This window comes from Ambystoma mexicanum, chromosome 3q (assembly GCF_040938575.1).
Source record: "Ambystoma mexicanum isolate Mex_15411 chromosome 3q, UKY_AmexF1_1, whole genome shotgun sequence".
Taxonomy (NCBI): Eukaryota; Metazoa; Chordata; class Amphibia; order Caudata; family Ambystomatidae; genus Ambystoma; species Ambystoma mexicanum.
Genome location: NC_090926.1, coordinates 1,230,038,645 through 1,230,066,419, shown reverse-complemented (window position 1 = coordinate 1,230,066,419; position 27,775 = coordinate 1,230,038,645). Strand labels below are relative to the sequence as shown.

General features: G+C 49.2%; 1 protein-coding gene across 4 annotated transcripts in view; it reads right to left on the bottom strand.

The window, feature by feature from the left end:
- LOC138447799 (coiled-coil domain-containing protein 159-like) overlaps positions 1 to 27,775 on the bottom strand; it is a 1,059,213-nt gene that overhangs the window by 409,936 nt on the left and 621,502 nt on the right. For all 4 annotated transcript variants that reach the window (XM_069604155.1, XM_069604157.1, XM_069604156.1 and 1 more), the window contains one exon: positions 24,727 to 24,815. In XM_069604155.1, coding sequence (XP_069460256.1) covers positions 24,727 to 24,815 — 89 coding nt within the window. The remainder of the gene's footprint in view (positions 1 to 24,726; positions 24,816 to 27,775) is intronic.

Below are 27,775 nucleotides of genomic sequence, written 5' to 3'. Positions count from 1 at the left end.
CTGAAGTTTTTCTAGGCTTTCATCAGCCTTACTACCTAACAGCCTCAAGCCATCAAAAGGCATGTTGAGAAGTCTGGCCTGCACATCTGGTGCAAACCCCGACTTCCTCAACCACGCAAATCTGCGTAGTACAGTGCTTGCAGCCATGGATCTGCTGATACTATCAGCAGTATCCAGTCCAGACTGGAGGCATTCCCTCATTACCTCCTTCCCGTCTTTGACAATTTTCAGGAAGCCTTCCCTTTCCTCGCCTTCCGGAATATGATCAGCCGCTGCCGAAATACATTCCCACAGGGTATGGGTAAACCTGGCCAGGGTACAGGTGACATTGGTTGACTTAAGAGCCATACTACCCGGAGTAAAAACTTTACGGGCCCAAGCATTGACTTTCTTATCCTCTCTATCCGGGGAATAGTAGGATATGCAGTCTGTCTTGAAGTAGTTGCTGCTTGAATAACCAGACTTTCTGGAGTGGGATGTCTGTTTAAATATTCAGGATAAGAACTAGACGGTGTATATTTTTTTAGGAAAATTACTGTTTACAGCAGAAATATTTTCAGGAATTTCCCAGTTCTTTTCCACTGTTCTCTGAAGTGCCCTATGGAAGAGGAGAACTGGATCCTTCTGGGGACCTCGAACAATTATGTCCGTCATATCGTCAAAAGTAGGTGAGGTTCTACCCCAACCCATATATTCTATCACTCTATTCATCAGACTCCTGTACCCTGAATCGGCATGTTCTGCAGGGTCAGGCCTAGCAAACTCCAATTCAGGTGACGTGTCAATGCCACTAGCAGAATGCAGAGTCTCACACAGGTCTCTAATCTTAGATTCTGGGTCTAAAAGTTCTTCTGGAACTTGTCTAGTGCCATATTGCACTCCAGAAGGAGAGATTTCCTCATCCTCAGAGCCAGATTCTTCAAAAATCAAAGACATAGGGCCTCATTACACGGTATGCGGTAAAAACCGGCAATTACCGGCATGGCGTAAATAGCGTGTCCGCCCTCGCAAGAGGCCGCAAATTGCATGCCATTACGAGATCGCGGGCACGAGCCTACCGCCATGCCGGTAATGAGCCTACCGCCATGCCGCAAAAGTCCCCAAAAAGTCCCTTAACGGCATCCGCGAAAGCGCTGTTAGCACTTCCGCCCTGCCGCCACATGCAAATAGCGGTTTCCGCAAATAGCGGTGACCGCCATTAGCGGTCACCGCTAATAGCGGTCACCGCTATATTGCGGAAACGGAAATAGCGTCATCGCACCGGAACGGGAAAGAGCACGGCGGCCATCTTTAAAAACACAATCCATTGCCATCCCCCTTATCCAGGACACCTTACCAGGAACCACGTTGGGAAATACACCAAGGACACCGTGAAGATGCCCAAGGCCATTAAAAAATCGTCTGAGCGGCAACGCAAGGAGAAGTTTTGCAAGGAGGAGCTCCTGATGCTAATGCAGACACTAGCAGACAATGCTCATGTCATCTTCAACAACGACATGCGTCGGGAGACCATTGTGAAGAAGAAGGCCATCTGGGAAGAGGTAGCCCACAAGGTCAGCGCGGTAGGCACCACATCCCGCACAGTCAAAGACTGCCGAAAGAGGTGGGATGACCTCCAGCTCCGTGTGCGGAACATTCTATCCGTGAACCGCAACCTGGCTACGGGCACAGGAGGAGGCAGTGAATCGCCAATCAAGCACACCGAGTGGGAGGAGACATGCGCATCAACCATCAGGGTGGAATGCATTGAGGGAGTTGGACAAATGGAGCATGGCGTGGCCGTTTCGTCCGATGGAGGTGAGTGTATGCATCAAACAATTCACAGTGAAGTGTGATGTTCCCCCCAATCATGTGTCCATATCAATGCCGTGGCTCCAGCCACAAACAGACATGCATGCATCACCACATGCCCAAACAACACAGACCCATTCATGCATGACCCACCCAACATCCCCATTACCTGCATCCACACTGAAGAGCCCGGAATGCATAGAACGGCATGACGTATTCATTTTGCTCAAGGCAGGTCGACCCATTACTGATGGTTGTCAACATTTCTCACCCTTGCAGGATCACACACTGACACTGAGGAGGCACGCACTTCCACACCTGCTCCCACATCCAGCAAAAAAGCAAGGAGGGATGCCACAGGCGACACCGCCACATCCACAAGGGCAGCCAGGACGAGTGTCCATGACCACAGGGACAAATGCAGCCGGAACACCAGTTGCACGCATCCACAGGCCATGGCTGCTCCCGTCGTGGCACCCACGGAAGTGTGTCTCCCAGCAGGTGAGGGCAGCATCGAGGGAATGCACTCTGCTGCCACCAGCTCAACGGGTGAAGCAGCAGCCACGGCCCCACCTTCAGATGAGGAGGACACACCTGCCATTGATGCCGATAGCCAGAGCCCCAGACCAACAAACCCCTTACTGGCAAGCCCGAGGTACTCCTCAGGTCCGGGTAGTCATGGAGATTCACCCACCCCTGAAGGGATATGGAGCCCCCAGATATCCTCTCCTGATGCAAGTGCAATGGGACCAGGTGCATCAGCCATCCCACCAGCACCCACCATGCGACATGACCTCTCGAGCATCTATCAGAGGCAGAACGAGATGAGTGGCCTAGTAGGTCAACATGTGGCAGAGACAGTCCGCCTGAGGGAGGACATTGCTACATTGGCACAGCAGACAAGGGAGGGCATGGAGGCATGCACCAGCCGAATCTGCAGTGAAATGGCCCAACTGCGGCAGGCCATGAACCGCATAGCAGACGCTATTGAGCGTCGGTGCCCACTCACGGCCCAGGAAGAACCAGGCCCCTCCTCGTCTGGGAGTTCACGCCAGACTAGTCCCCTGCGCCGGTCTATGCGGAACCTGCGGCGCACGGCTTCACAACCACCAGATGACGATGCAGGCACTGGCAAATAGGGCCACCAGGATTCGTGTGCCACATGTGGCGATGGACACAATCACGTCATGAGACTCACATGGGAGTGTTGAGGGGGGAGGGGGGTAAGGGTCTGTTTGGGTCTGTTGAGGGGGGAGGGGGGTAAGGGTAAGGGTCTGTTTGGGTGTGTTGAGGGGGGAGGGGGGTAAGGGTGTATTTTGGGAGTTTGGGAAATGCACTTTCGTACCACAATATGTTCAATATACACTGTTCAGAGTTTGAAACCCAAGCGTGGTCTCCATTATTGTGTATGTGTCATTCATTGTGGACAGGGTCCTTTGTGGGCCTCGAAACATGCACCAGGGCAACAATTCCCATCTACGTCCATGCTATTTCACCTTGGTGCATGATGAGATTACAGAATCAGATGCTGATGTACATCGTGTGCCTCCTTGGCACTGCCTCTTTCATGTCCTGCCGGGGCATTCCACCCGCATTCATCCTCAGCCACATCATACTCTTCTGGTGGTTGCATGTCAATTTCAGGTGGCATAGGCACGTTCCATCATATGCACATTTTGTGATGCTCTACACATGCCATGGTTGTCTTTGCCACTTTTGACACGGCCGTACAGGAGTGCTACACCCAGGCCGCTTAGGCAGCGGAGCACTGTCATTGGAGGGATGTACTATATTGTTGTCCTCTTCCTGCTGGTTCTGTGGGTTCCGTACAGGTGTTGGGAGCCACCTCCTCAGTGGATCGCTGGCATTGCCTGTATGGTGTGAGGAATGGGTACCTGTTACGGGTCACCTCTGGTGTGGGCTGTTGTTGTTGGTGCTGCACTGCTATCATGCAGTCAAGGCTGTCATGTCATGCTGCTGCTATTGGCACCAACTTGGTGTGGGAAGGGGTGTGGGTAGGGGTGTGGTGTGCTCTTTTGTGCTGCCTGTCTCCATTGCATGCACCTGTGCTGATTGTGTCCACCTGTAGTTGATGGGTACACTGCTCAGGTCTCTTAACGGGTGCTTTTCGATGCCGTTATTAGCGCCGTGCCGGTAAGGGGTTTTTGGGTGTTTTACATGCCGCTAATACCATGTCCGCATGGCTTGTGATGGCCTGGTATTAGCGCCATGGCGCTAATTCCGGCCTGGGGGTCGCGCGCCCGCGGTCTTGCCGCTATTAGTGGCACTGTAATTAACGGGTGCGCAGATAGCGGTGGGTTCGGGTCGTGATTGGCTTAGGGAATTAACGGTACCGGTAAATCTTTACCGCACAACGTGTAATGAGGCCCATAGACTTAAAAAAGTCTGATTTTGGTAATGGAACAAATCTCCTCTCTTCCTCCTGAGTTTTCGTCGAAGGAATGGAAAGATTCTTAGAAGGTGTCGAAGGAATCTTTGATGACCCCGATGAAGTCTTCGACACAGGCGTCGAAGAAACTTTGTCGAAGCTGCCGGCGCCGATGGCGTCGACGAAGTCGTGGATGTTTTCGACGACTTCTGTTTCTTATGTGGTATCGGAGAAATACTCGGCTCTCGATGAGTCTTCCACGACTTGGCGTCGACTCGAGTTTTTCGAGTTTCATCCATACTACTGTGTTTTACCACAGTAGTTCCCGACTTCCCTATGTCGTCCGATGGAGCGACAGAGGTACGGCTCTCCTGAGGTTTCTTTAAGGGGGTCGAGGCCGCATTCTCAAATACCTCCATCATCTTCTTTCGAAATTCCTCCCATTTTCTAGGGGAATCCGGGCATCTTACCACTTCGTTCGATGAATCGGAAGATGACGAAGGAGATCTATCTCTCCTTTTCATTCTCTTAGAAGAGGAAGATGAAGAGCGCCTCGATCTACTACGAGATCGAGATCTCTTAGAGTGTCTATGACGATCCGATTCTTTCGAATCGCTCGATTTTTTGTGTTTTTTAGACAAAGCCTTCGAGGCTTTAGAAGCTTCCCTCCCCACCGCCAGTTTACCTTTCCTTTCACGAAGGGCCTTCTCCGTCATTGACTGGCAGGAGCCATAGTCGCCGGTTCGATGACTTGAACCGAGGCACCAGAGACAAACGCGATGAGGATCTGTGATCGACATCTTTGATCCGCAGTCGATACACTTTTTAAACCCAGTCTTGGGTGTTGAAGGTGTTGAAGAAGACGACATTTTCAGTAGAAAATTGCGAAGCGTGCCATTCTCGAGAGCGAAAGCAATCGGAAAAATGGAACTGAAGCCAATGGGAGCAGCTCGAGTTATTTATACCATCAGTGACATCGACAAGGTACGGAGCCCGTCGGGGGACAATCAACGCCACGACCTCGAGCACAGCGCCCTCTGCCGAAAAAACATTTCCGAAGCAGCGAAGCTGTAACGCTCACCTCACTCACACGGAGGCGCTGGCCTGGTTCGCGCTGCTGTGACCTCTTCTAAGGTGATGCGCAGGGTTCGGAAGACGGACTGGACCGGGCCCCCAAATCTGGCTTGTCTGGCTCACAGAAGTATCCTTCTGTAGGCGAAAATAGGGGATTAACTGTCTGCGGGGTGATGCAATCAGCCTCCCACTTTCCCCTCTCACCCTCCTCGAAACCCTTCTGTGATTCCTCGTAGCGTCTCACCTTAGGGTCTGGAAGGACGAGCTCTCCATCCTGCTTCTGATGAAGGGGTGCGTTGGTATCCAGTTACTTCACTGGAAACTTGCTTGGCTTCCAGGTAAGTTTTTTGATAAGAGGTTCCCCTTGTGTCCATGCATTAATGTACTAATGCTAGTGTCTTTTTCCCCATAAGGGCCGGGGTACGGAATGCCGGGGAACAGGCACTTACCCGAGATGAGAGGTGAAATCCTTGTAGAAATCTGGTAATGTCTTTTCATTCGCTCATTAACGCTGATGTCTTTTTTTCCCCTTAGGGGCCAGAGTACGGAAATGCCAGGATGCGGCGCGGACACGAAATGAAGAGGGAATGAATCAACAGGTAAGCCTTAACATGGAGATTTAGCTTTCCTTATTCCCTTCTCTCTCTCACCTTTTGTTCTGGTCTTTTTCTCCCTAGGCGCTGGGGCGTGACTGCGAATCCGGATGATCGCTGCTGAACATGGAGGCGCCCTGTAAAGGTGAGTGGAATGCGGCGCTGCAGCGATCGACGCGATGAGCTTTTAAATAAAAGTCTTCCTTTTCAGGATTGTCGGCGAGATGTCTCCGGGATGCGGATTTTAGCAGGTAAGGACTTTTCCTTCTTCTGTTCTCTTCTTCTCTTCCTTTGCATGTGATCCAGGATGCTGGCAGGCGTGGCAGAAGTCAGGATGCAGGAGCAGACACGGTGAGCGTCCAGCTGCCAGATGCAGAACAACGCGAAGCACGTGTGGCTGTTCGGGTGGGGTTTAAATAGCCTTGGAAGAAGTTCCAGGTATGTATCCTTCCTCCAATCAGGTATGTATCCTTCCCCGACCACGCCCGGATGGTAAATTAGTCCCATAGGTAAAGTCGTTCCTTTCAGGCCTCAAGGAGGCCGGGATCCTGCAGCATAGCCTGCATCAGGTAAGTGCACCCAAGCACTTCCATAATGAGCCTGGCGCCTATGGCGCCAGGACTGATGTCTTTTATTAGCCTGGCACCATAGGCGCCAGGACACTGTCCAAAGGGCCCCTATATGGGGTTTCTGGGTCCTTCCTTGGGGACTGGATGTCCGCTTTCGGGGACGCAGGGCTTGAACCGGCTCCCCGGGAGTGGGCATCATGACAGAAGCTGGCGATAACAAATTATCATAAGATGAGGAATACGTGGGAGGACACAATCCATTCGAAGGTACGTTGTGCAGAGCTTGCACAGCGGAAGGCAAAAGTGGTGAGAGCAGCCGAGAAGTCTCTGTTGGCTGGTGTGCACCAGGGATGCTTAGAGGTGAAGGCGACTCTAACATGGTGTTTCCCGGAAGCGAAGGCGACCTAAGCAAGGTCTGGTGCCTGGTCGGGAGAAGCATACGTTTCAAAGTTCTGCAAACACCAAGCAGAGCACATTGAAACGAGTTACACAGTGAGTCTGGGGCAATCGAGTGACTCCAGGGTACTCCACTGTTGTCCGTGTGTGCAGCGCAGAACGATTCAATGGCATTTGATCAAAGGACGTGCAGCAGATAAGCTGTATGAATGCCGAACTGTCAAAAACCATCTGAAGTGGAATGCTGTAAACTTAAAAGGCTCCAACCATGAGCCGGTAAGGTCTTGGATACTCCAACTATCTGGTGGGGAAACCTCTTTGAACTCTGAAAGGCACAACCAATACCCAAGCCAAAAGAGTTGGAACAGGCAATATCAATCTAACAACTATTGCCAGACGCCAGAGTGGAAGGGCACGAGGCCCAAAGGTTCTAAAGTTGGTTGCTCATGCTTTGGAAGATTTATAGATGTAGTTGCTACAAACACAGATTGCCAAAGCCAAGAGATTGGCAAAGTAAAACCTTATACACGTCACTGTTTGGTTCTTGATGTAGAAGGGCAAAGAAGGTTGCACACAGGCTGCCTTTCTGGAAGAAGCTATTCAGTGGGAGATGAGCATCGTTTGTAGAAAATTCCTGATATGGAACAATGTGAATGTTCTATTCCCTGAAAGCTACTAACATTTTGATACCAACGAAGACTATTGCAGTTGTTGTTATTTCTTATTTGAAAGTACCCACTGAAGCACTTTTCTGTTTTTGTCTTGCAGAAGTATATAGGCAGGTGAGTATACCCATAGGGCAATAAGTGATTTCCCAGAAGAAACCTGGTGAAAGAATAAGCCAGGTTGTGGAAGGTGCAAGTGCTAAAGAGTGGTACTAATAAAAAACAACTTATTGAGTTGTGACATTGGGGAAGAATTGTGAAAGGTGGTTGAAAAGTTACAATTCTTTCTGCCGTTAAAATTGTGGAGAACCATCCTGACCAATTCAGTTGTTGTTGCTACAAAAGACAAGGCTGTTCTTATTCCAGGAGGAGTGAGAGCTTATTACTTTTTCAAGATACTTTATTGAAGCTACAGAACTTTGTGAAATTAGTACAAGAACTTAAGAACTGTTTTGAACTTTGTGTTGAAATGGATTTCCTCGTTTTCCCTTTTTGTGGAGAAAATCTTGTTTGGATCTGGGGAAGGGAAATTTGCCCAGTCCATGACAAGAGACATTGATCATACTGGGAATTAAGTCATTTGTTATATATTGTTGTTGATTTGAATTGCCATATATTTCCTTTTTGCTTTGATTGTTGTATAAGTGTGAGGGTTTGAAATCCCTTGGTTAGAGTTTTCCCTTTAGTTTATGTTAGGCAGGGAAAACGTCAGGGTAGGGATAGTGAGGCGTTTATCCAACCTGTTTGTTTAATAAAATGGCAAAAGTTGAAAATGCTCTACAAAGTTGTCTGCCTCATATTCTGACCCCTAACACTCCCCTATGGTCAACTTTCTTCATTTAGGCCCTTGCTAAGCCAACACTCTCATCAGAAGCCATATCCTATGCCTGACGATTACATGGGAACTCTGTATCACCAGCAACTGCTGACCACATCCATCCATCCATCCTTTCTGCTCCTCCTGATCCAACTCCTGTGAGAAACCTGAGGTATTCTCCCAAGCAGACCTCAGGAAGCAGAGTACAGGGTTGTACTCGGGGAAATACCCCAGGTGGGATATGGTATGGCACCGGAGCGGAAGAAGGAGAGGAGGACGAAATCCCTAAAACCTTTGTAGGTTATAATATATCTGCCTCACTTCTTCCCATTAAAACTTTCCTGCTGAGATCCAACAACTCCTCCGTATATAACCAATCCTCTGAGGCCCCAAACCTCGGTACACTCAGAAACCATCCCTCTCAGAATGTCTGTTTTCCTGGTCCCTGCCTGAATACTCCTAGTCATTCGTTTCCCCGTCCTTCTGATTATTATTTCCTGTACTCCCAACCTGTGCAGATAAAACAATACTGTTCCCACAATCCCCCTTGTTTATTTCAAGATAGAAATCCCAGTCATTTCTGCTTGTCTCATCCTTCGAAGTTTAACAAAACCCCTGGTACAAAATCTATAATTCCATTTAACACCTTTTCCACATCCTACCACGTAGAACACTTAGAAACTCTACCTCTCCCCTTTTCCGATACCAACACTTTCTCCCGATATAAAAGACAACAGACTAATGCAATACCTGTTTACCTGACATGTCACAAACCAACGGTCAGGCAAAGTCAGGCAATTGACCAGAATCACACACACCTGATGGCGCTTTCCTTTCCCCACAGGGATAAAAGGTAGAGCACAAGAGCAGAAGAAGAGCAAGGGAGATAGCACAACGTAAGAGCTAACTCAGCACAGCAGTTCAAGAGGAGGAGAAAGACGGAGCAGACAGACGGTGACAAGGGGAGTGTCGACCTTGTCCTTTCTGACCAAGGCCTGCAAAGCCTCCACAGAGCGAATAATAAGTCTGCGAACAATAGCCAACGTGTGTTGCAGCAGATGTCTACGGTACACAAGACCCTCCTCTGCTGATTCCCAAGCCGGGGAAAGACGCTTGTATCGGCAGTACCAACCTTGACTCCAAGGACAAAGAAAGCCAAGTGGTTCACCACAGCCAGTGAGTCAAGGGGAGAACCGATAAGAAACAGAACTGTGATGAATGAAAAGTAGCAATTGGCTATTTGAACTTTGAACAAACAAAGAACTGTTACTATTTTGGAAGGGGGAAATCCATCAGTAGAGGAGTCCGGCACCACGTGGCTGCTCACTCAAAAATCTGTAGGTGATTACCCTGCGGTAAAAGACTACCTGTGACAATCAGACAGCTAGGCGGCTTGATGGAAATTAAAATGGGTCTTTATTCAGACTATTTCAAAAAGGATAAAAAGAAAAGAATAAGGTTTAATCAAAAGTTGCTGCAATGTCCTTTCTCTGTGCTTATGCTTCTTCTCTGATCCTTGCAGGGGATCTGGTAAGGACTTCTGGCAAGGCTTCTCCTCCTAGTCCTCATACGCCCACCAACCTTCAGCAGCTCCCGATGTCCTGTCTGGTTCGATCTGCAACAAAACCAAGAATGAACCCCCTCTCGCCTTCCAGCGTTGTCTTTATATATGCGGAGTTTAACAGGCCAATCAGTGTTCACTTCCTCCTCCATTCTATATAAACTCTCCTAAGCCCCGCCCCCTTTTCCCTTGAGGCATTGCAAGCTGTCCTCGACCTCGACCTCCACCCGCTCCCTGTTCCAGTCATCTCTGACTAGGTGAGTTCTTAGTTCCTTCCTGTTAGGGTTTTGGTGGGTCTCTGGGATTCTCGTGTTTTTGTCCTGCTCTATTATGTTGTTACAACACTGACTTTCATAATCCGCGGCTCCGCGGTTCTCAGGTGGGTTACAACTGCCGAGTACCCGCAGGCTCCCCATGCTGCGGCAGCCCCGCCTCTCCCTGCTCGTGGTTCCTTGATTTTTCTGCCGGCTGTCAGAGTCGAACGTCGGCGTCACTTCTAATTCGCATGAGTGCGATGTTCTGACTCTCATGTGTCCGCCCGAAGGTTCCATGTCTTTCAGACCGCCGCCAGATTCGAATGTCGGCGTCCCTGCTACTTCGCAGAAAGGCTGCGTTCTGACTCTTTTGGGCCCGTCCTGGAGTTCCATATTACATTTCTCTGTCTGTGCTTCGCCTGGATTAGATATCTCCTGACCCCACCATTCCCCAACCAGGTGTGTCTCTGGGTCTCGGGCCCCTCCGTGGTATAACTGACCCTCTTGACTGTTACATACACCCCCCGAAGCATCCAGCCGATTGGGCTGGTCAGGATTTCTGGATAGGTAATCCGGAACTAATTGGAAAGCCGCTGGTCGGTGCACTGTTTCAAAACAAAATTCCTGTAGGGTTAAGAACCATCTCAATACTCATTGGTTTGAGTCCTTGTTCATGGCCAACCATTGGAGGGGAGCATGATCTGTAAAAACTGTAAACTTTCTTCCAGCGAGTTAATATCTGAGTGTCTCAATGGCCCATTTGATAGCTAGACACTCTTTCTCAATGGTAGAATACACCACCTCATGTGGTAAGAGCTTGTGACTTATAAAGGCCACTGGCCGTAGATCCGTTTCACTACCTTGTGATGGTACGGCCCCTATTCCTATTCCTGATGCGTCTGATTGCACAAAAAACCTTTCTTGGAAATTGGGACACCTTAGAACAGGTTGTGTTGATATTATCTGTTTCAGCTCTGTAAAGGCTTTACAAGCTTCTTCATCTTTAAGCAGGTCGCCTTTGTAGGAAGATTTGAGAGCCTCTGTCAACGGGCTGGCAATGGAAGAAAACAAAGGTATGAAACGCCGATAATATCCAATGAAGCCTAAAAAGGCTCTGATCTGCTTCTTATTGCTGAGCATAGGCAGTTTCCCTATTGATTCAATTTTGTCCAACTTGGGTCGTATAACCCCGTCCCCGACCAGATATCTCAGGTATCGAGTCTGATTGGCGGCCAGTAGAGTTGTCTTTGGGTGTACGTTAAGATCTGCTGATTGCAATGATTTTATTACTGATGATAATTGACTCAGATGAACCTTCCAGTTTTTACTGTATACAACTATGTCATCCAGGTAGGCTGCACAGTATCCCTTATGAGGAGCGAGAACCTGATTCATCAGTGATTGAAAAGTTGCTGGGGCTCCATGTAACCCAAATGGTAGAACTGAAAATTGATATAGACCAGAGGGGTAGAAAAAGCGGTTTTGATTTTATCTTCAGTCCTTAACGGAATCTGCCAATAAACCTTTGTCAGATCAATGGTACTAATCTATTTAGCAGTGCCTAACTGTTCAATAAGTTCATCAATACGGGGCATGGGGTAGGCTTGGTATGTAGAGATGGATTTCAATTGTCTGTAGTCCATACAAAAGCGTATACTCCCATCCAGTTTTGGGACCAGAACAAAAGGGGATGACCAGTGGCTACATGATGGTTCAATTACCCCCACCCTCAGCATCTCCTCCACTTCTGCTTGCACTGCCTTCCTTTTTGACTCAGGCAATCGGTAAGGACGGATCCTTGTGCTCTGTCCTCGTTCTGTTTCAATTTTGTGTTCGGCCAAATGTGTTCTTCCTGGGTAGAAGGAAAACACATTACTTAAAGGCTCAAGGTGTTCCTTCAATTCTCTTTTCTCTTCTGCTTTGAGCTTTTTTCCCCACTGAACTGAATTGAATGCAGGTTCCTGGGTCACTGGGTCATTCTTGTGACTACCTGTATGGCTTTGTCCGTGGTCGTCCATTCCTTCAGCAAGTTTACGTGGTAATTCTGTGTTTTTTCCTTCCGATCGGGTTGATCCACCAAGTAATTTACTGGACCTAATATTGCCTTTATTTTATATGGCCCCCTCCATTGGGCCAACATTTTGTTCTGGCTTGTGGGCAATAAAACTAACACCTGGTCACCTATTTTAAACTGTCGAACTCTGGTGTTCCGATTGTAATATTTTTCTTGCGTCAACTGGGATCTTCCCAGGTTGGTTTGTGCCAGCTCCCTCATCCTAGTTAAATTAACCTGGAGTTCAATCACATAGTCTGTTAGGGTGGCAGGATCCTTTTGACCTTCCCATTTTTCTTTGGCAATATCCAGTATTGTTTTCGGTTGATGTCCAAACAATAATTCAAAGGGTGAAAAACCTGTTAAAGATTGTGGAGTATCCCTTAATACCATTACGACCCAGGGAACTGCTCTGTCCCAATTCTTTCCGGTAGGTACCGTTACCTTCTTAAGCATTAGCTTAATGGTCTTGTTATAACGCTCTACTAAACCATCGGTTTGTGGATGGTAAACCGACGTCCGGATTTGCTTTATTTGAAGCTGTTGACATACTCTTCTCATCACTCCTGATACAAAATTTCGACCTTGATCCGTTACTATTTCTGATGGTATTCCTACCCTGGCAAAGAATGGAATCAATTGGTTGCATACTTGGATCGTACTTGTTCCTCCCATCGGAAAAGCTTTTGGATTTCTTGTAGCGTAGTCCACCACTACTAATAGATATTGGTATCCATGACTGCTGGGTTCCAGTGGACCTACTATATCCATGCCAATCCAAAAAAATGGTTCTTTGATTAATGGCATAGGTACTAATGGGGCATGTCTTGGTTTGGTTTGGTTTCATTTTTGGCATGTGGGGCATTCATCACAGTACTTTGCCACTTCCTTATACACTCCTGGCCAGTAAAACCGCTTCAAGATTTTCTCTAGGGTTTTCTCTCTGGCCATGTGACCGCGTGTCTGGTCATCATGAGCCATCCCCAGTATAGACTTTCTGAAACTCAGGGGTACTAGAAGTTGCTCAATCTCCTGTTCATCAGGCTTTTTGTTAACCCGTTATAGAAGTCCCCGCTGTACTTTAAACCTCGGATAACTGCTTGTACTTTCTGGGTCTTTCATTGCTTGCTCGAGGACATGCCTTAAAGATGGGTCAGTTAGTGTTTCGCTTCTAAAAGAAACTCTTTTATCTTCAGAAATCCAATCTACGAGTCCACTGAAACTCTCCACCGATCTCCGTTTCTCTTCTCTCACCTCTCTTCTGGTTTTTCTTGGTATTCTCTCACTATTCCCTTCAATATCAGTTTCTGAGAAAGGAGCTCTTCTTAACCATTCCTTTTCTCTAACACCGTCATCAAAGTTGGGCAGGTCAGTCCCTATTAACACAGGAGCAGGTATATGAGGCATGATGGCTACCTCCATTGGTGTGTGAACCCCGTTAACCTCTATGTTTACTTCTTTGGAAGGGTAGGACTTTACATCCCCATGCACACATTTCACCGAAATATTTTGCTCCCCTTTTTTTCCCAAGACACTTACTTCTGGTCTGATAGCGGTTTGCTCGCTTCCACTGTCGACCAGGCCTTGTCGGGGTACACCGTCCACTCGAACTTCCACTGTATAGGGCTCTCTTCTCCTTCTAAACTCCCGGTTCTGTATACAACCAATCTCCATAGGTTCGGGTTTCTTCTTCCTTGGGCAAAATCGGGCGATATGTCCCCACTCCCCACAATCATAACACTGGGGTTGCCTGCTGGAGATGGGCCAAGTCGAACCTCTGGGATCTACCTTAGTTGGCTTTACATCTCCCAAATTCGTGGGTCGAGGAAGTAAGGGTTTATTTCCTCCTTCCACAGGATTTATCTTGGCTCCACCTGCCTTTTGGAATGCTGTGGCAATGTCTATGGCTTCAGTGAGAGTGGGTCGATTGTGTTGTCGGACCCATCGTTGCATATTGCTTGGAAGTGCATCCACAAACTGCTCTAACTTCACTTTGTCCATGATTTCAGGTATAGTGCAGTTGGCTGGTTTTAACCATTTTTTGGTTAAGTCGTGTACCCGATAGTACAGTTGCCTCGGAGTTTCCCCATTGCAGAGTTTGGTTTCCCGAAGTTTCTGACGATAGGCCTCCTCATCCACCCCCATCCTTTCTAGGATGGTTCTTTTTATGTCTGCGTAACTTGTGTCTCCGTTAGGGTTTGCCGCCTGGTAAGCCCCTTGCATTGAGCCTGTTAGCAAAGGAGCTATGAAGTGCCCCCATTTCTCCACCGGCCACTGGGAGTTCCTAGCGACCCGTTCGAAATTCGTAAAGAAATAACCTGGATCCTCGCCGGCCTGGAATTTCTGTAGAATATTGGAAGGGGCAGGCGTCATGGCTCTATGAGCAAACACAGCTTCTGTCACTTTCTTCAGGGCATCCTGGGAGGCAGCTTGAAACTGTAGGACTTGTTGTATAGCTTGTCGATCCGCCTGGGCTTGATGTCCCTGCACCTGCACCAGTTGCTGAAGCTGTTGCTGTCCTTCTGCTAAGGCCTTGATGATACTCTCCATACCGTGTTTCAGGATCCCACCGCTGCCACCAAATTTGTGACAATGAGACAGCTAGGCGGCTTGATGGAAATTAAAATGAGTCTTTATTCAGATTATTTCAAAAAGGATAAAAAGAAAAGAATAAGCTTTAATCAAAAGTTGCTGCAATGTCCTTTCTCTGTGCTTATGCTTCTTCTCTGATTCTTGCAGGGGATCTGGTAAGGACTTCTGGCAAGGCTTCTCCTCCTAGTCCTCATACGCCCACCAGCCTTCAGCAGCTCCTGATGTCCTGTCTGGTTCGATCTGCAACAAAACCAAGAATGAACCCCCTCTCGCCTTCCAGCGTTGTCTTTATATATGCAGAGTTTAACAGGCCAATCAGTGTTCACTTCCTCCTCCAGTCTATATAAACTCTCCCAAGCCCCGCCCCCTTTTCCCTTGAGGCATTGCAAGCTGTCCTCGACCTCCACCCGCTCCCTGTTCCAGTCATCTCTGACCAGGCGAGTTCTTAGTTCCTTCCTGGAAGGGTTTTGGTGGGTCTCTGGGAGTCTCCTGTTTTTGTCCTGCTCTATTATGTTGTTACAGCGCTGACTTTCATAATCCGCAGCTCTGCGGTTCTCAGGTGGGTTACAACTGCCAAGTACCCGCAGGTTCCCCATGCTGCGGCAGCCCCACCTCTCCCTGTTCGCGGTTCCTTGTTTTCTCTGCCGGCTGTCAGAGTCGAACGTCGGCGTCACTTCTAATTCGCATGAGTGCGATGTTCTGACTCTCGTGTGTCCGCCCGAAGGTTCCATGTCTTTCAGACCGCCGCCATATTCAAACGTCGGCGTCCCTGCTACTTTGCAGAAAGGCTGCGCTCCGAATCTTTTGGGCTCGTCCTGGAGTTCCATATTACATTTCTCCGTCTGTGCTACGCCTGGATTAGATATCTCCTGACCCCACCATTCCCCAACCAGGTGGGTCTCTGGGTCTCGGGCCCCTCTGTGGTATAACTGACCCTCTTGACTGTTACACTACTGTAACCAGAAGGCCTTGGGAAGAGGCAAAGGTCAAAGTGGTCATACAAGGGTCTTGTCAAATCCTCTGTACTGTCGAAAGTCTTTGACAGACAGATGAGCGCGAAAGTTAAGGGAAGTGAATCCCGCATGGTGAAAAGTAGCACATGAACTGTGTTTCGCAAAGTTGGCGAGAGTGGACCCGGAAGAGGGAGACTGACAACCAGGGGTGAAGCCCGAATAATTATGTAAAATTTGTGAAATCGAGAAGCAATACAAGAAAAGGGGAGGTGAAGTGTTCCCCTTGTTATTTGGGGTCCGAGCCCGGCCGAGGGAGATCCAGGGTGGAAAGTCACAGGCCAAAGTACACTAAGAAAGGAACTGTTTCGGATAGGTTGTTTTTTTTTTTTTAAAACGTATTTTATTGGTTTTGATAGAAAAAAGAAAAAGAAAACGTGCAATACAACAAGAAATCAACATTGGTTTGAACTGGGGAGGAGACGGTGAGGGGGAAACAAGGGGGGGGGGAACAAACAAATCAACAACAGTCTTCATGTTGTAGCAAACTTACAGTGGACGGGTGGGTTAGGGGCAATGACCCAAAGTTTCAGGAAGCAAGAGGGGTCAAACACAGGGGTGGTTCCACCAATGCCGGCATCCGAGCAGTGTCAATGCAGTGGTGTGGGACTTCAGGGGGGTTTGTAGTCAGCGCTGAAGCGTATGTCTCTGAGGAGGGCCTTCCATGATTCCAAAGTGCCACCTTCGGTTTCGCCACTGTTCGTGATTCCTTCCTGCCAGGCCCTGGTTTCAGCTGTTGTCCATCTCTCGAGTTCTTTGAGCCATCTCTCTTGCCTGGGGCCCGACGGCGTCTTCCAGGCCATCGCTATTGTTCTTTTAGCCAGGATACATGAGATGTCCATTAATTTAACAGCGTGCTTGGATTTGCTAGGTCTGGGGTAGGTCCCCAGGAGGCACTCGCCAGGAGTCCATTCGTATCTTGTCATTCCGGCGTCCATGCAGGTCTGTTTGGCCTTGGACCACAGTGCCATCGCCTTGGTGCAGGTCCAGAACATGTGAATCACATCTGCTTTATCATTCCCGCACCAGGGGCATGCAGGGGAGGATGTCTTATTGAAGGAGGCAACCCTATGTGGGGTCATGTATGTCCTGTAAAGAACGTTCAATTGGATCTGGCCAAACCTGGTGTTCCTGGATACTTTTTTGGGAAATATCAGCGCTCTTTCCCATTCTTTATCTGAAATCGGGGTCTCAAGGTCCGCCTCCCATTTTGTCCTCAGATCTTCGCATTTAGGGTTGGTTTTATCACATAGTCTGCTGTAAAGCCTGGAGACAGGTCTCCAGCCGTCCGAGAGGTCATGCATCTCTTGTAGCAGAGGGTCAGGGGAGGGCTCCTCCGGCCATCCGGTCCATTGTTTCTTAGCAGTTTGTTTGAGGCGATGGTACCAGAGGAACTGGCCCGGGGGAATTCCATCGGCAGCCTTAAGAGATTCGAAATCCCTGAATTCTCCCTCCTCATACATGTCGCTCCATGTGTAAATGCCGGCCTCTTCCCACCTCCTTGCCGTAGAGATGTCTGCAGCCGTTCGACAGGTGTCTGCTAGGATGGGATTGTCCGGAGAGTATGGGTGTCGTATTCGCCTGATGCAGCAGGACCTGGCCCATATCTTTCTTCCCAGGTCAATCACCATGGAGGGGACCGGGGGTTGCCATGTAGGGTGCCATAGGATCTCCTTGGGGATCACATTGTCCAAGGGTTGCCTCAGCAGTTCGGTCTCTGCTGAAGGCTCATCCGAGAGCCATCTCGTTATGTGACTCAGCTGGGCAGCCAGGTAGTACAACTGGAGATCCGGTAACTTTATTCCGCCTTCTTTGTGTGGGAGAGAGAGGACGGACAGCGACAGTTTATGCCTGTGTGGGCCCCAAAGGAAGTCCCTGATGATGGCCTCCAGCTTCTTGAAGAAGGACGGTCTAATGTAATGGCAAATGTTTACGAAGAAATACAGGAATCGGGGGAGTACGATCATCTTGACAATCGCTGCCCTGCCCACCATGGCCAATGGGAGCTTGGACCAAAACTTTATAGAACTTCGGAGACTCGTGATGGCGGCCTCGGTGTTGTGTTCATGCATGAGTAGCGGGGTGTGGCTTATGTTGATCCCCAAATAACGGAACTGGACCAGTTGCCAGCTTATTCCTATCTCTGGGAGATTGTTTTCCGGAATGTTGCGTAAGCCCGCCAAGGGGAAGGCAGAGGACTTATTCCTACTAAAGCGGATCCCTGAGTACTTCGCATAGTTGTCCAGTATCTCCAACGCGGTTGGCGCGTTAACTTCGGGGGAGCTTAGGTAAAGAAGGACGTCGTCTGCATACAAGGATATTATGTGGTGTGCATTGCCCACCTTAATGCCAGCATCGAAAAGCTGCTGCCTGAAGTATAATGCAATCGGTTCCAGGCCCAGTATGTACAGCATGGGTGATAACGGGCAGCCCTGCCTTGTTCCCCTTTGTATATCCCAAGCCGCTGAAACCACTCTTCCCGTTCTTACTCTCGCCGTCGGGGAATTGTAGAGGACCTCAACCCACCTGATGAAGCCCCCTCCAAAGCCAAATCTTCTCAGGACCTCCCTGATCCACTCCCAGTATATGGAGTCGAAGGCCTTGATGGCGTCGAGCGACAACACCGCCAGGTCCTCGTCCCTGTCATATGTTTCGGCCATTACATGCTGCAACCTCCGGAGGTTAGCAGTGGTGTTGCGCCCAGGAACGAATCCGTTCTGATCTTCGTGGACGATGGAACCCACCACCCTGGCTAGCTTGCGGGCCAATATGGATGTGAGGATCTTGGCATCGTAGTTTAGCATAGCCAGAGGGCGATAGGACTCACAGTCGGTGGGCGATTTGTGTGGCTTGAGCATGGGGACTATTATGGTTTCCTTCATGGTGTTGGGGAGAATCCCATCCGTGTGTGCCTCCTGGTAGACCTCGTGGAGAACTGGGGCAAGGATGGACTCATACGCTTTATAGAACTCAGGTGGGAGGCCGTCACTGCCAGGGGCTTTGTTGTTGGAGAGGGACCTGATTGCCCCTTGAACGTCCTCAAGAGTGATCTCGGTTTCCAGCTCCTCTCTCTGCTCGAGCGAAATGTGGGGAAGTTCTATCTCCTCGAGTGTGTCTATGATGTCTGCAGCAGGAATCTGGGTCTTGTGGGTATACAGTTCTGTGTAGAATTTAGCAAAGGCTTCATTGATCCCTAGCTGAGTCGAGTGGGATGACCCATTAGCGTCCCGTATCTCCACTGGGAGATGTTTGGGGTGTTCCCGTTTGCAGAGCCATGCTAGTAGTCTTCCCGGTTTGTCCGATTCTTTATGAGATCTGGCGGTGTGCGTGGCGAAATCAAATTTTTCCAGTCTTTCCCATGCCTGCTGACATTCTGTGCGGGCTTCCTTCAGCTTGGTCTCTGTCTCCATAGAGTTGTCGCATGTGGACTCCAGTCGGGAGATCTCAGCTTCCTGTGCTTCCAGGGTTCTCCGCAACTGCCTGCGAGTTCCGCCGGCTCTCGATATGATTTCGCCTCTGGTCACCACCTTCATTGCTTCCCATAATGTGCCCCAGGAGGGGACCGAACCGATGTTGTTCTCCAAGTATTCTTCCAATTTTTCGGCAAGGGTTTCCCTGAACTCGAGGTCCGCAAGTGCCGCGGTCGGCATCCTCCACATGGGGATCGGGGGTCTGGGGCCTCTCATTTGCCATAACATGGTCAGTGGGGAGTGGTCGGAGATCGTCCGCCCCAGGTATTCTGTGGTTGCTATGTGTGGGGTAAGTTCCTTATTGATGAACAGATAGTCAATTCTTGTGTGAACTCCGTGTGGAGCTGAGTAGTGGGAGTAGGACCTGTCGGTCGGATGGTGTTCCCTCCAGATGTCCACTAAGTTGAGTTGCTCCAGAGTTTCCCTCAGGGCACCGGATGTGAGGCTGCTCGGGCGTGGGGGGGGCAGCGATCTGTCTGCACTCGTGTCAGCAACACAGTTGAAGTCCCCTCCCCATATGAAGGTGCGGTCCCGGTACCGAGTCAGCTTCGTTATCAATGTGGCGAGGTACGCCGATATCCCGTGATGAGGGAAGTAAGAGTTGATGAAGCAGACTGGGGTTTGTTCCAATGTGCCCCAAATCGCTGTGAATCTCCCTTCTTTATCTTGTTCACTTCCCTCCATCTGGAAGGGGACGTCCGGGCTTATCCATATTAGCACCCCTCTGGCGTATTTAGAGTAGGGGGACCCTCTAACAGTCCCAGCCCATCGGTCTGCAATTTTAGACATGGCCTCCGTCGTGAGGTGAGTCTCTTGAAGGAGTGCAATGGAGATTTTCTTCCTCCTGAGGTAGGACTGTATACGATTGCGCCTGAGGTATGAGCCCATGCCCCGCACATTCCAGGTCATTACAGTAAGCTGTGCCGCCATCCGGTTCGAGTTTCAGATTTGGTGTGGGACTCTGGGGTCCGACTCCACTTTAGTCTTGTTCGGGTGGGCTGCAGGGGGGATACCACTGCATTTCGTTCATCGGTGTCATGTCCCAGACCCATCTCGGTCTGCGTTGGCAAAAGAGGCATGAAGACTGTACAACTAATAAAGCTAACAACAAAACTTAAACTGGTGCGCCCAGCAACTACAACATTGTCGCGGTGCTCAGGCGCTCTCGAGCCGTCGGAGCCCATCCGGGAGTCGGGCGCGAGCTGGGTCAGGCGGGTGCCCAGACCGGGTAAATACTACGCTGGGGGTGGGGCAAGGGCCTGGCGGCAGAGCCGAACGAGGCCGTTTCCAAGTGAAAAAACTGTAGTTGGATTATCTTCTGTATTCCGGTCTCACGTGCGATGTTTCTTACATGGGGGTCGCTGGGGGGTTAGGTCTCAGTCTGTGAGTTGTCCTTGCCATCCGCCAGGTTATTATCCTCAAGCCACATGTTGGCCGCATCTGGGTTCTCGAGAAATACCACTCTCTCCTTGTAGACAACCCTTAGGCGCGATGGATAAAGTAGTCTATATTTTAGGTTCAGTTGTCGGAGCCGGGCTTTTATCGGGACAAATGAGTTCCGCTCTCTTTGTACCTTCTGCGTGTAGTCCGGATAAATGGAGATTTTGGAGTCTCCTCGCTCGATGGGGCCCCCCTCCCTGGATCGCCGTAAGATAGTTTCTCTGTCCTGAAAGTTCAGTATCTTAGCGATTATGGGTCTGGGGTGCGATCCGGGGGGAGGGCGCCTCTGAAGGGATCTGTGGGCCCTTTCGACAGAGAATCCCTGGGTCAATTTGCCGGCCCCTATTTCTTGTAGCAGAAGGGTTTCGACGAAGGATGTGGTATTTACTCCCTCGTTCCCCTCCGGGACCCCCAGGATCCTGATGTTGCTCCGTCTGGCCCGACCTTCGGCCTCCTCCGCCTTTTCCTCCAAAAAGGTGACTTTCCTCTTCAGGAGGACAACTTCGGACTTTATGGCTGTGATGGCCGTGGAGGCTTCCTCTGCCGACTGTTCAACGGTCGCGACCCTCTCCGTTAAGTTGCGAGCGTCTTGGCGGATCAGTTGAATATCGACTTTGAATTCGTCGATCTTGGAGTCTATATGCGTCTTTAGCGAGGCTATAGCATCAAGTATCTGAGAGTGGTTATCGGCCGCCACCTCTTCGCTCGACTGGGCAACTTCAGAGGAGCTGGCCTTGGATTGAGTGGGGGTCTTCGCCCTGGTGGAAACAAAGGAGTCCATGGTGGCGGCTCTGGTCTTGTTCTTGGCGGCCATCTTGGGGCGATGGTTGCGGGTGTTTTAGGCCTCAAAAGTTAGTTCACTTGTGAGATCACTGGTGGGGCCCTTCACCTGGCCAAATATCGGGCCGTGAGCTGTGGTCTGCCCCCGTGTGTGATGGTGTGGTCCGTAGAGGTGGTCTCTAGAAGAGCGGAGCCTCTCTTTTGCTGCTGCCTCTCCCCGCCGGGCCCTGGAATCCGTTGGGGGAGGGGGTACCCCTCGCAGGCACCGCTATGCTGTGCGGGGCGCCATCTTGGATCCAGTAAGAACGGGAGGGGGGGAGAACCGATTCAGGGCCACCGGAGTCTCAGGGGGGTCCAATTTGGTGGGCCCAACAACTATTCAGGTGCAGGGCTGCTTCGCCCAACCGCTCGTTCCTTTTCAGAAGTCGGGGTCGCACGCGAGCCGGAGAAAAAGGATCAGGAAACGGCGTCTCGGCCGGAGCTCGGCGGATCAGCTACCGCTCGCCATCGGCGCCAAGCCACGCCCCCTTCGGATAGGTTGTTGAACACGACTTGCAAGGGGTCTGCACCCGGAAGAGGGGGACCCAGGCGTGAAGCTGTCACCCAACGTGTTCGTAGAACAAGAACTTTGTGTTTGTTTGTTGAGACTAGGGGAAGTGAATTGTCCCCCCTTGTCAAGTGGGTCCAAGCCCGGTCTAGGGAGATCCGGGGTGGAAAGTCACCACCCCAAAATTAATTGAGAAAGGAACTAGTCAATTGATTTGCTGAATACATTTTGTGAGGGGTCTGCGCCCGCAAGATGGGGTTCCAGGGGTGAAGCCATCACCCAACGTGTTTGTATAACAAGAACTTTGTATTTGTTTGTTAGGAGCATAAGGCCTCAAAGGCAAGAGACTTGTATTTGAACCAACGAAGAACCTGGTAACTGCTATGGAACTGTTAGCTGGTGCTGGGAAGGCTCAAGCTGTGCTGTGCTCCAAAGTCCCACCTTGTGCCGTGCTAAAAACATGGGGAGGGGAGACCATAAGGCAATCGCATCATGACCCATTATTTGTGAGCCCTTTTCCTTTATTTGAATACCCTATCCCACCCTCTTTTAAATTTAGCGTAATGAATTGGCAACAATTCTTATTTAGTGTAGGCCCTTTTATTTTGATCCAACGCCACTAGGACTGCCTTATTTTCATTTGATGGTCGGCTCTTGCTCCCATCTTAGATTTTGGTTTAGTTGAGGTGTTTTTCCACCCTGCATTAACAGTTTAATAAGCACCTTTGAACTGTGATCACCCGTGTCTGTCTTTACAGTTGCCACCATGAGTTCCTTACACCCCTAACCTGTGAATCTCCAAATCTGGAACAATTGCCTTTCCCAAAACTTTGGGAGTCCCATCTGCATCAGTGTTCTCTTGCTGGTTGCTGAACAATGTGCCAAATACTGCCTCTGGAAATTGTCAAATGAATTCTGTACAACAATGTACCTGTCCCAGTGTGATCCTCTCCTAGCCCTCTGGCAACATTGGTGGGCATTGTCTTCATTGTTTTCTTCATCTGTGGGCCACTTCCCATTCTTTATGAACTGCCGAGGGTCTCCCTCCAAAAGAACTACAGGAACTGCTCCTTCAGGGCATTGTCACACTGAAGTAACTCTCCCCAGACACAGACTGCCACTATTCACAATACTGGTCCCTCTTGGTCTTTTGTGAACCAATCTGCCTGAACTGTAAAGCATTTTACGTATCCGTTACTGCTTTTTCTTTTCCAGGAATTATGTATAACTCTCGAAACAAAACTCATTAAAAAGTGATATTTACTTGTTACATTGTGACTTTTCTGTGTTACCCAGTTATACTGAACTGTTAATGTATTGTTTTTTCTCTTTACCTTTTTTGTATACAAATATAGCGTGTGGAACATATTTTATTCGGTATCTAATGAAAAGTGTGTATTGTACCCGTGAACCATTCCACTCAAAAAGCCCTTGAGTTAGACCTGGGCTGCAGTGACACAACTACTACTTGCACAGCCCGGTGAGTTCAAGGGAATCACTAGTAGAACCTGAGTCAGGAAGATATACCAGAGAGGCCTGACCACAAGGCCTTAAGGAAAATTTCCCAAAAAACCATGAGGCAGCCTGTAGGTTTCTCTAACGTATCTCGTTGAAGTATAAGAAATACAACTTCTTTGCCTTTCATGGGATGGCCCCCTACACTATTGGCACAGCACTTTCTGCAAAACCCTTTCAGCATTGTAACCTTTCAACTCACTGCATTTAGGCAGGGTTGAAGTGCATTATAAACATCACAAACCCAACAAATAAACATATTTCAATGCATCTCATTACATTGAACACTCACCTGAAGGCACAGCCACATACCACAGGGTCATGAAAAAATAGTAGTATTAAAAGATCCCTCTGACATTTTCAAACCAAAATGTCAATATTGAATTAATAATCATTAATGGGGGAAGGGAACAAAAAAAAGAGAATACCAAGCAGGAAAAAAAATACTTTAATTAAGGCTGCGGTAAAGAGATGAGAGGTCAGTAGGAGTAAAATGAGGGTGTTGGGAACATGTACATAATTCTGCAAGAAAGGGAGGAATATAACTTTTCCTAAAATAATAAATACTGAAAAACGACCCACAAATGACCCTAGATGTATTGGGTGAAATATACTACATTGATGTGGACATGCAGTGAAGTGAACTTCATTGTAATGATCCGCTCAGGACACAGCTCATCGGTGTGTTATCCAGACAGGTCCTTGCACATTAACTTTGGGGACAACAGCAGCAAAAGAGAATGATTCGTTCCCAGGAACAAATGCATCAGAAATTTTACTTTTTGCATTCCAACATCCCTTCTGTTGTGGGCTGAAGTTGAGCCCTGACTCCATTTTCCCTCTAGCACCTTCTGTTGACCTCTGATCTCATACTGGGCTTGATGGTGAAGCTATTCTCAGACCCCAATCTGGACATTTATCTTTGAATGAACTATGACTCCTACTCTTATACTTGCTGTTTATCCAAATACTGACCCCTGACCTTTCATTCCTCCTGAGCATTATGCAGACCATTGATACCATGTGCATTATAGATCTGGTTGTCCTCTGACCACACTAATGCTCCTACCTTAAGATTCACTTTTACTTTGTCCCTTCTGCTAGGACTCAAGCTAGCCTCTTTCCTCGCCACCTGCCCCCTGTATCTGAAGCTAGCATATGGTCTCTATCCCTGTATCATCTGCTGTCCTCTCACCCAAGTCCCTCATACCTTCTGCTGAGCCTGAAGCTGTAGTCGGAGATCTTCCACCTCATTCTTTAGTTCTTTCTGCGACTCTTCAGCCAGATTCTGAAGAACACCTACAATACAGAGCAGAGCTCATGTTACATCATGCCTTTGGAGACAGGGTCCTTTCACAAACCCTCTTGTTCCTCTATGCCATTTTGTGGTGCCCATTATGGAAGCATAATGTACAAACAGATGGTCCAACTTACTATACATAGCTTATGTGAGACCCTCCCTGAGGAGGGAAGGTCGCCATTGCAACAGCTCGACAAAGGGTGATGAGTATCTGTAGATAGGTGGAAAACACTTGTGTTCTTGAACACTAGTGCTTGGTGTGCACCGAGGCAATGGAAAACACACGTGTCTCAGAATGGGGGCACATCGGTTCAGTTTATGCAACATCCCTCTTACGTATACAATGGGCTTATCAAATGCATACTGATCTGGCCAGCAGTCCATTACACGCCTAGTCCCACCCAAACTTTGAAACACAACATAAATGCAAACAAAATCTGCTTGGTTTTAAAAATATCTGACAGTTCCTAAGTGTTAATTGCTGCTGAAAATGTTTTGTGATATTATTTGCGTCAGCCCAGATGGAAGAGACACATGTCTGGTCCCAGCAAAAGGAATTCCACAGAAGCTGCTGGCCCCCAGAGAGACCTGTGTGCATCAATCCTACATTTCCTGCTACACACTATACACCACTTTGGGAAAGGGAGTTTGGACAAAATAACAAATCAGTCACTCCTTTGCTCATCAGAGATATGTTGAAGAAAAGATTTGTTTCGTTTTCAAAGGCCCCCCATGACCCTTAGATCCTTTATTTAATGTGTGTTTGTCCCCAACTCACTCTCTTCCTTGTGTACCTCAGACAATCACCTGGCCGTTGCTCAAGATCATGTATGACAGTTATCCTGGATTCCTGATTCCTGGATTAATACTATCTTGTAACTACCCACTTAAGAAGCTAGTGTGAGGAGTCCTTGCATCGTGCCCCTTCTCCATTGTGGGGAAACCCTTGGATGGGGCCAGGGTGGTGTGGCCACAGTCCAATAGTTCCCCTGGGGGTTGTGCACCGTGAGAAAATCACATGGGCGGTGTGATGAATCTGAGGATGCCGTTCCTTCTCCCTTAGGGGGAGACTTTTCCCATGGAGTCAGGGCGGTGCGTCCACAGTACAATAGTCTCCTTGGCGATAGTGGACCGAGAGGGGATCACCTGGGGAAGGAAGCTCCTTATGGGATTGGGGAAGGCCGTTATCAGGTAATGCAGTATACCCCCACTTCAATACATCCTCCTTCCCTTCTCTTTAGAGAGAGACAATGGGCCACATTCCGAGTTTGGCGGTAACCCCCTGGTCCTACCGGCAGGTTGCTGTGAACTCGTATGGTATGGTATGGTATGGTAATGTTTATTTGTATAGTGCCTATACACAGGCAAGTGTTTCAAAGCGCTGAAAGGGTGGAAGGAACACAGGGAAAAACAACAGTCGCTTAGAGCCCTTGAATTTTTGAGACGATAACGGTCTGCACAGGCAGATTAAGTCAATAGTATACATTTAACAGTTTAGATACAGCATTAAGCCTACCAGCGATTCTGTGTTTTTCAAGTGCACATTGAGGGGTGAAGACAAGGGAGAACAGACAGAACGATCTTCAGGCAGGGCTTTATACAGATCGTGCAACTGCGGGAGGGCAAGGAAGGGGCAGGGGACCAAGTGCGCCCAGTCAGTAGAGACTGGTGAAGTGCAGAGAGAGAAGCTCACAATGTTTTATTACAAGTGCAGTGGGGCATAGGGCTTTGCGGCAAGTGCAGGACGACTGGCAGGGGTGCCTGGCACCTGTGGCAGAGAGCTAGGCTAGCAGGGTAGGGTGAGAGAGGTAACAACATTCCGCCACCTGATATCCCAGTGCCACCGGAACATATAAGTCCAGGCGGCCCCGGATATCAGTCGGCGGAAAGTGTACGGGAAACCAGCCTTAGCCCATACTCTGTCCGCTTGATCTCCTACTGCGGATACTAGTAGGCTTTTCACATCGCCTACTGCCAACGGTATGCCCGCGGTATGTTTCTCAAATGCATATATCCACTTGCTCGCCCCTCCTGACAGCTGGGGCAATAATTTCATTAAATTAGCCTTATCCATCTGAGCCCATGGTATATAGTGGGAGAGTGTTCATAGTATAGTAAGGGTGCTTTCACTGTTTTACCCCCCACTGTCACATCCAATGCCTCTGTGTAAGGAACTTCAATTACAGCCCCAGAGAACCCCTGCGTCTCTAACGTTCTATTAGATAACGGGAACCGGCCCTCTCTAATGCATGATTTCTCCGCTCCCGAATCCACCATGAATATGAACTGCTTGTCTCCTATCTGCGCTCCTATCAATGGTTCCTCTGATGCATTGTGGGTCGTAGATAGTACTGGACACGCAAGTGCTCTCTGTGGGCTGTCCTATGCGGGGTGTCTCATTGCCCCCCCTTGATCAAAAATGTTCCCCGAAACTACTGACACCCCGCTATAAGGTGCGGGGGCAGGCGCTCCATTAGCTACTGTGGCGAAAGTGTTACCTGGCGTGTATTGCATATTGTCATTATTCTGTGGGTGGTTTTGTGTTCTGTACTGATGTCCGTGTAGTTGTGCGTTACTTCTTTGTCCTACATTTTCTGGTTGCTGGTATTGTCCCATGGGGAGGCCGTAGGGGCTTCCTGCGTGGGGGTGACCGTACTGCTCTGTCTCCTGGAACCCGTTGTTTTGTCTGCTCCTGCACTCTCTTGAGTAATGCCCCCATCTCCCACAATTCCAGCAGCTCCCCTGTGGGCCTCTGGGACCCTGCCACCCATTTCCTCCCATTCCTCCATACCCTTGTCCTCCTCTTCGGCCCCTGTACCCACCTCTTCCCCCTCTTGGGGCCCACTCTTGCCACGCGAGACCTCCGTTCTGCTCTTGTTCGTTCCACTGTCGCTGTCCTTGTCCGGCCCAATTAGCTGCTATTCTCCCTTGTATTGCTATCTGCCCCTCCTCTCCTTCG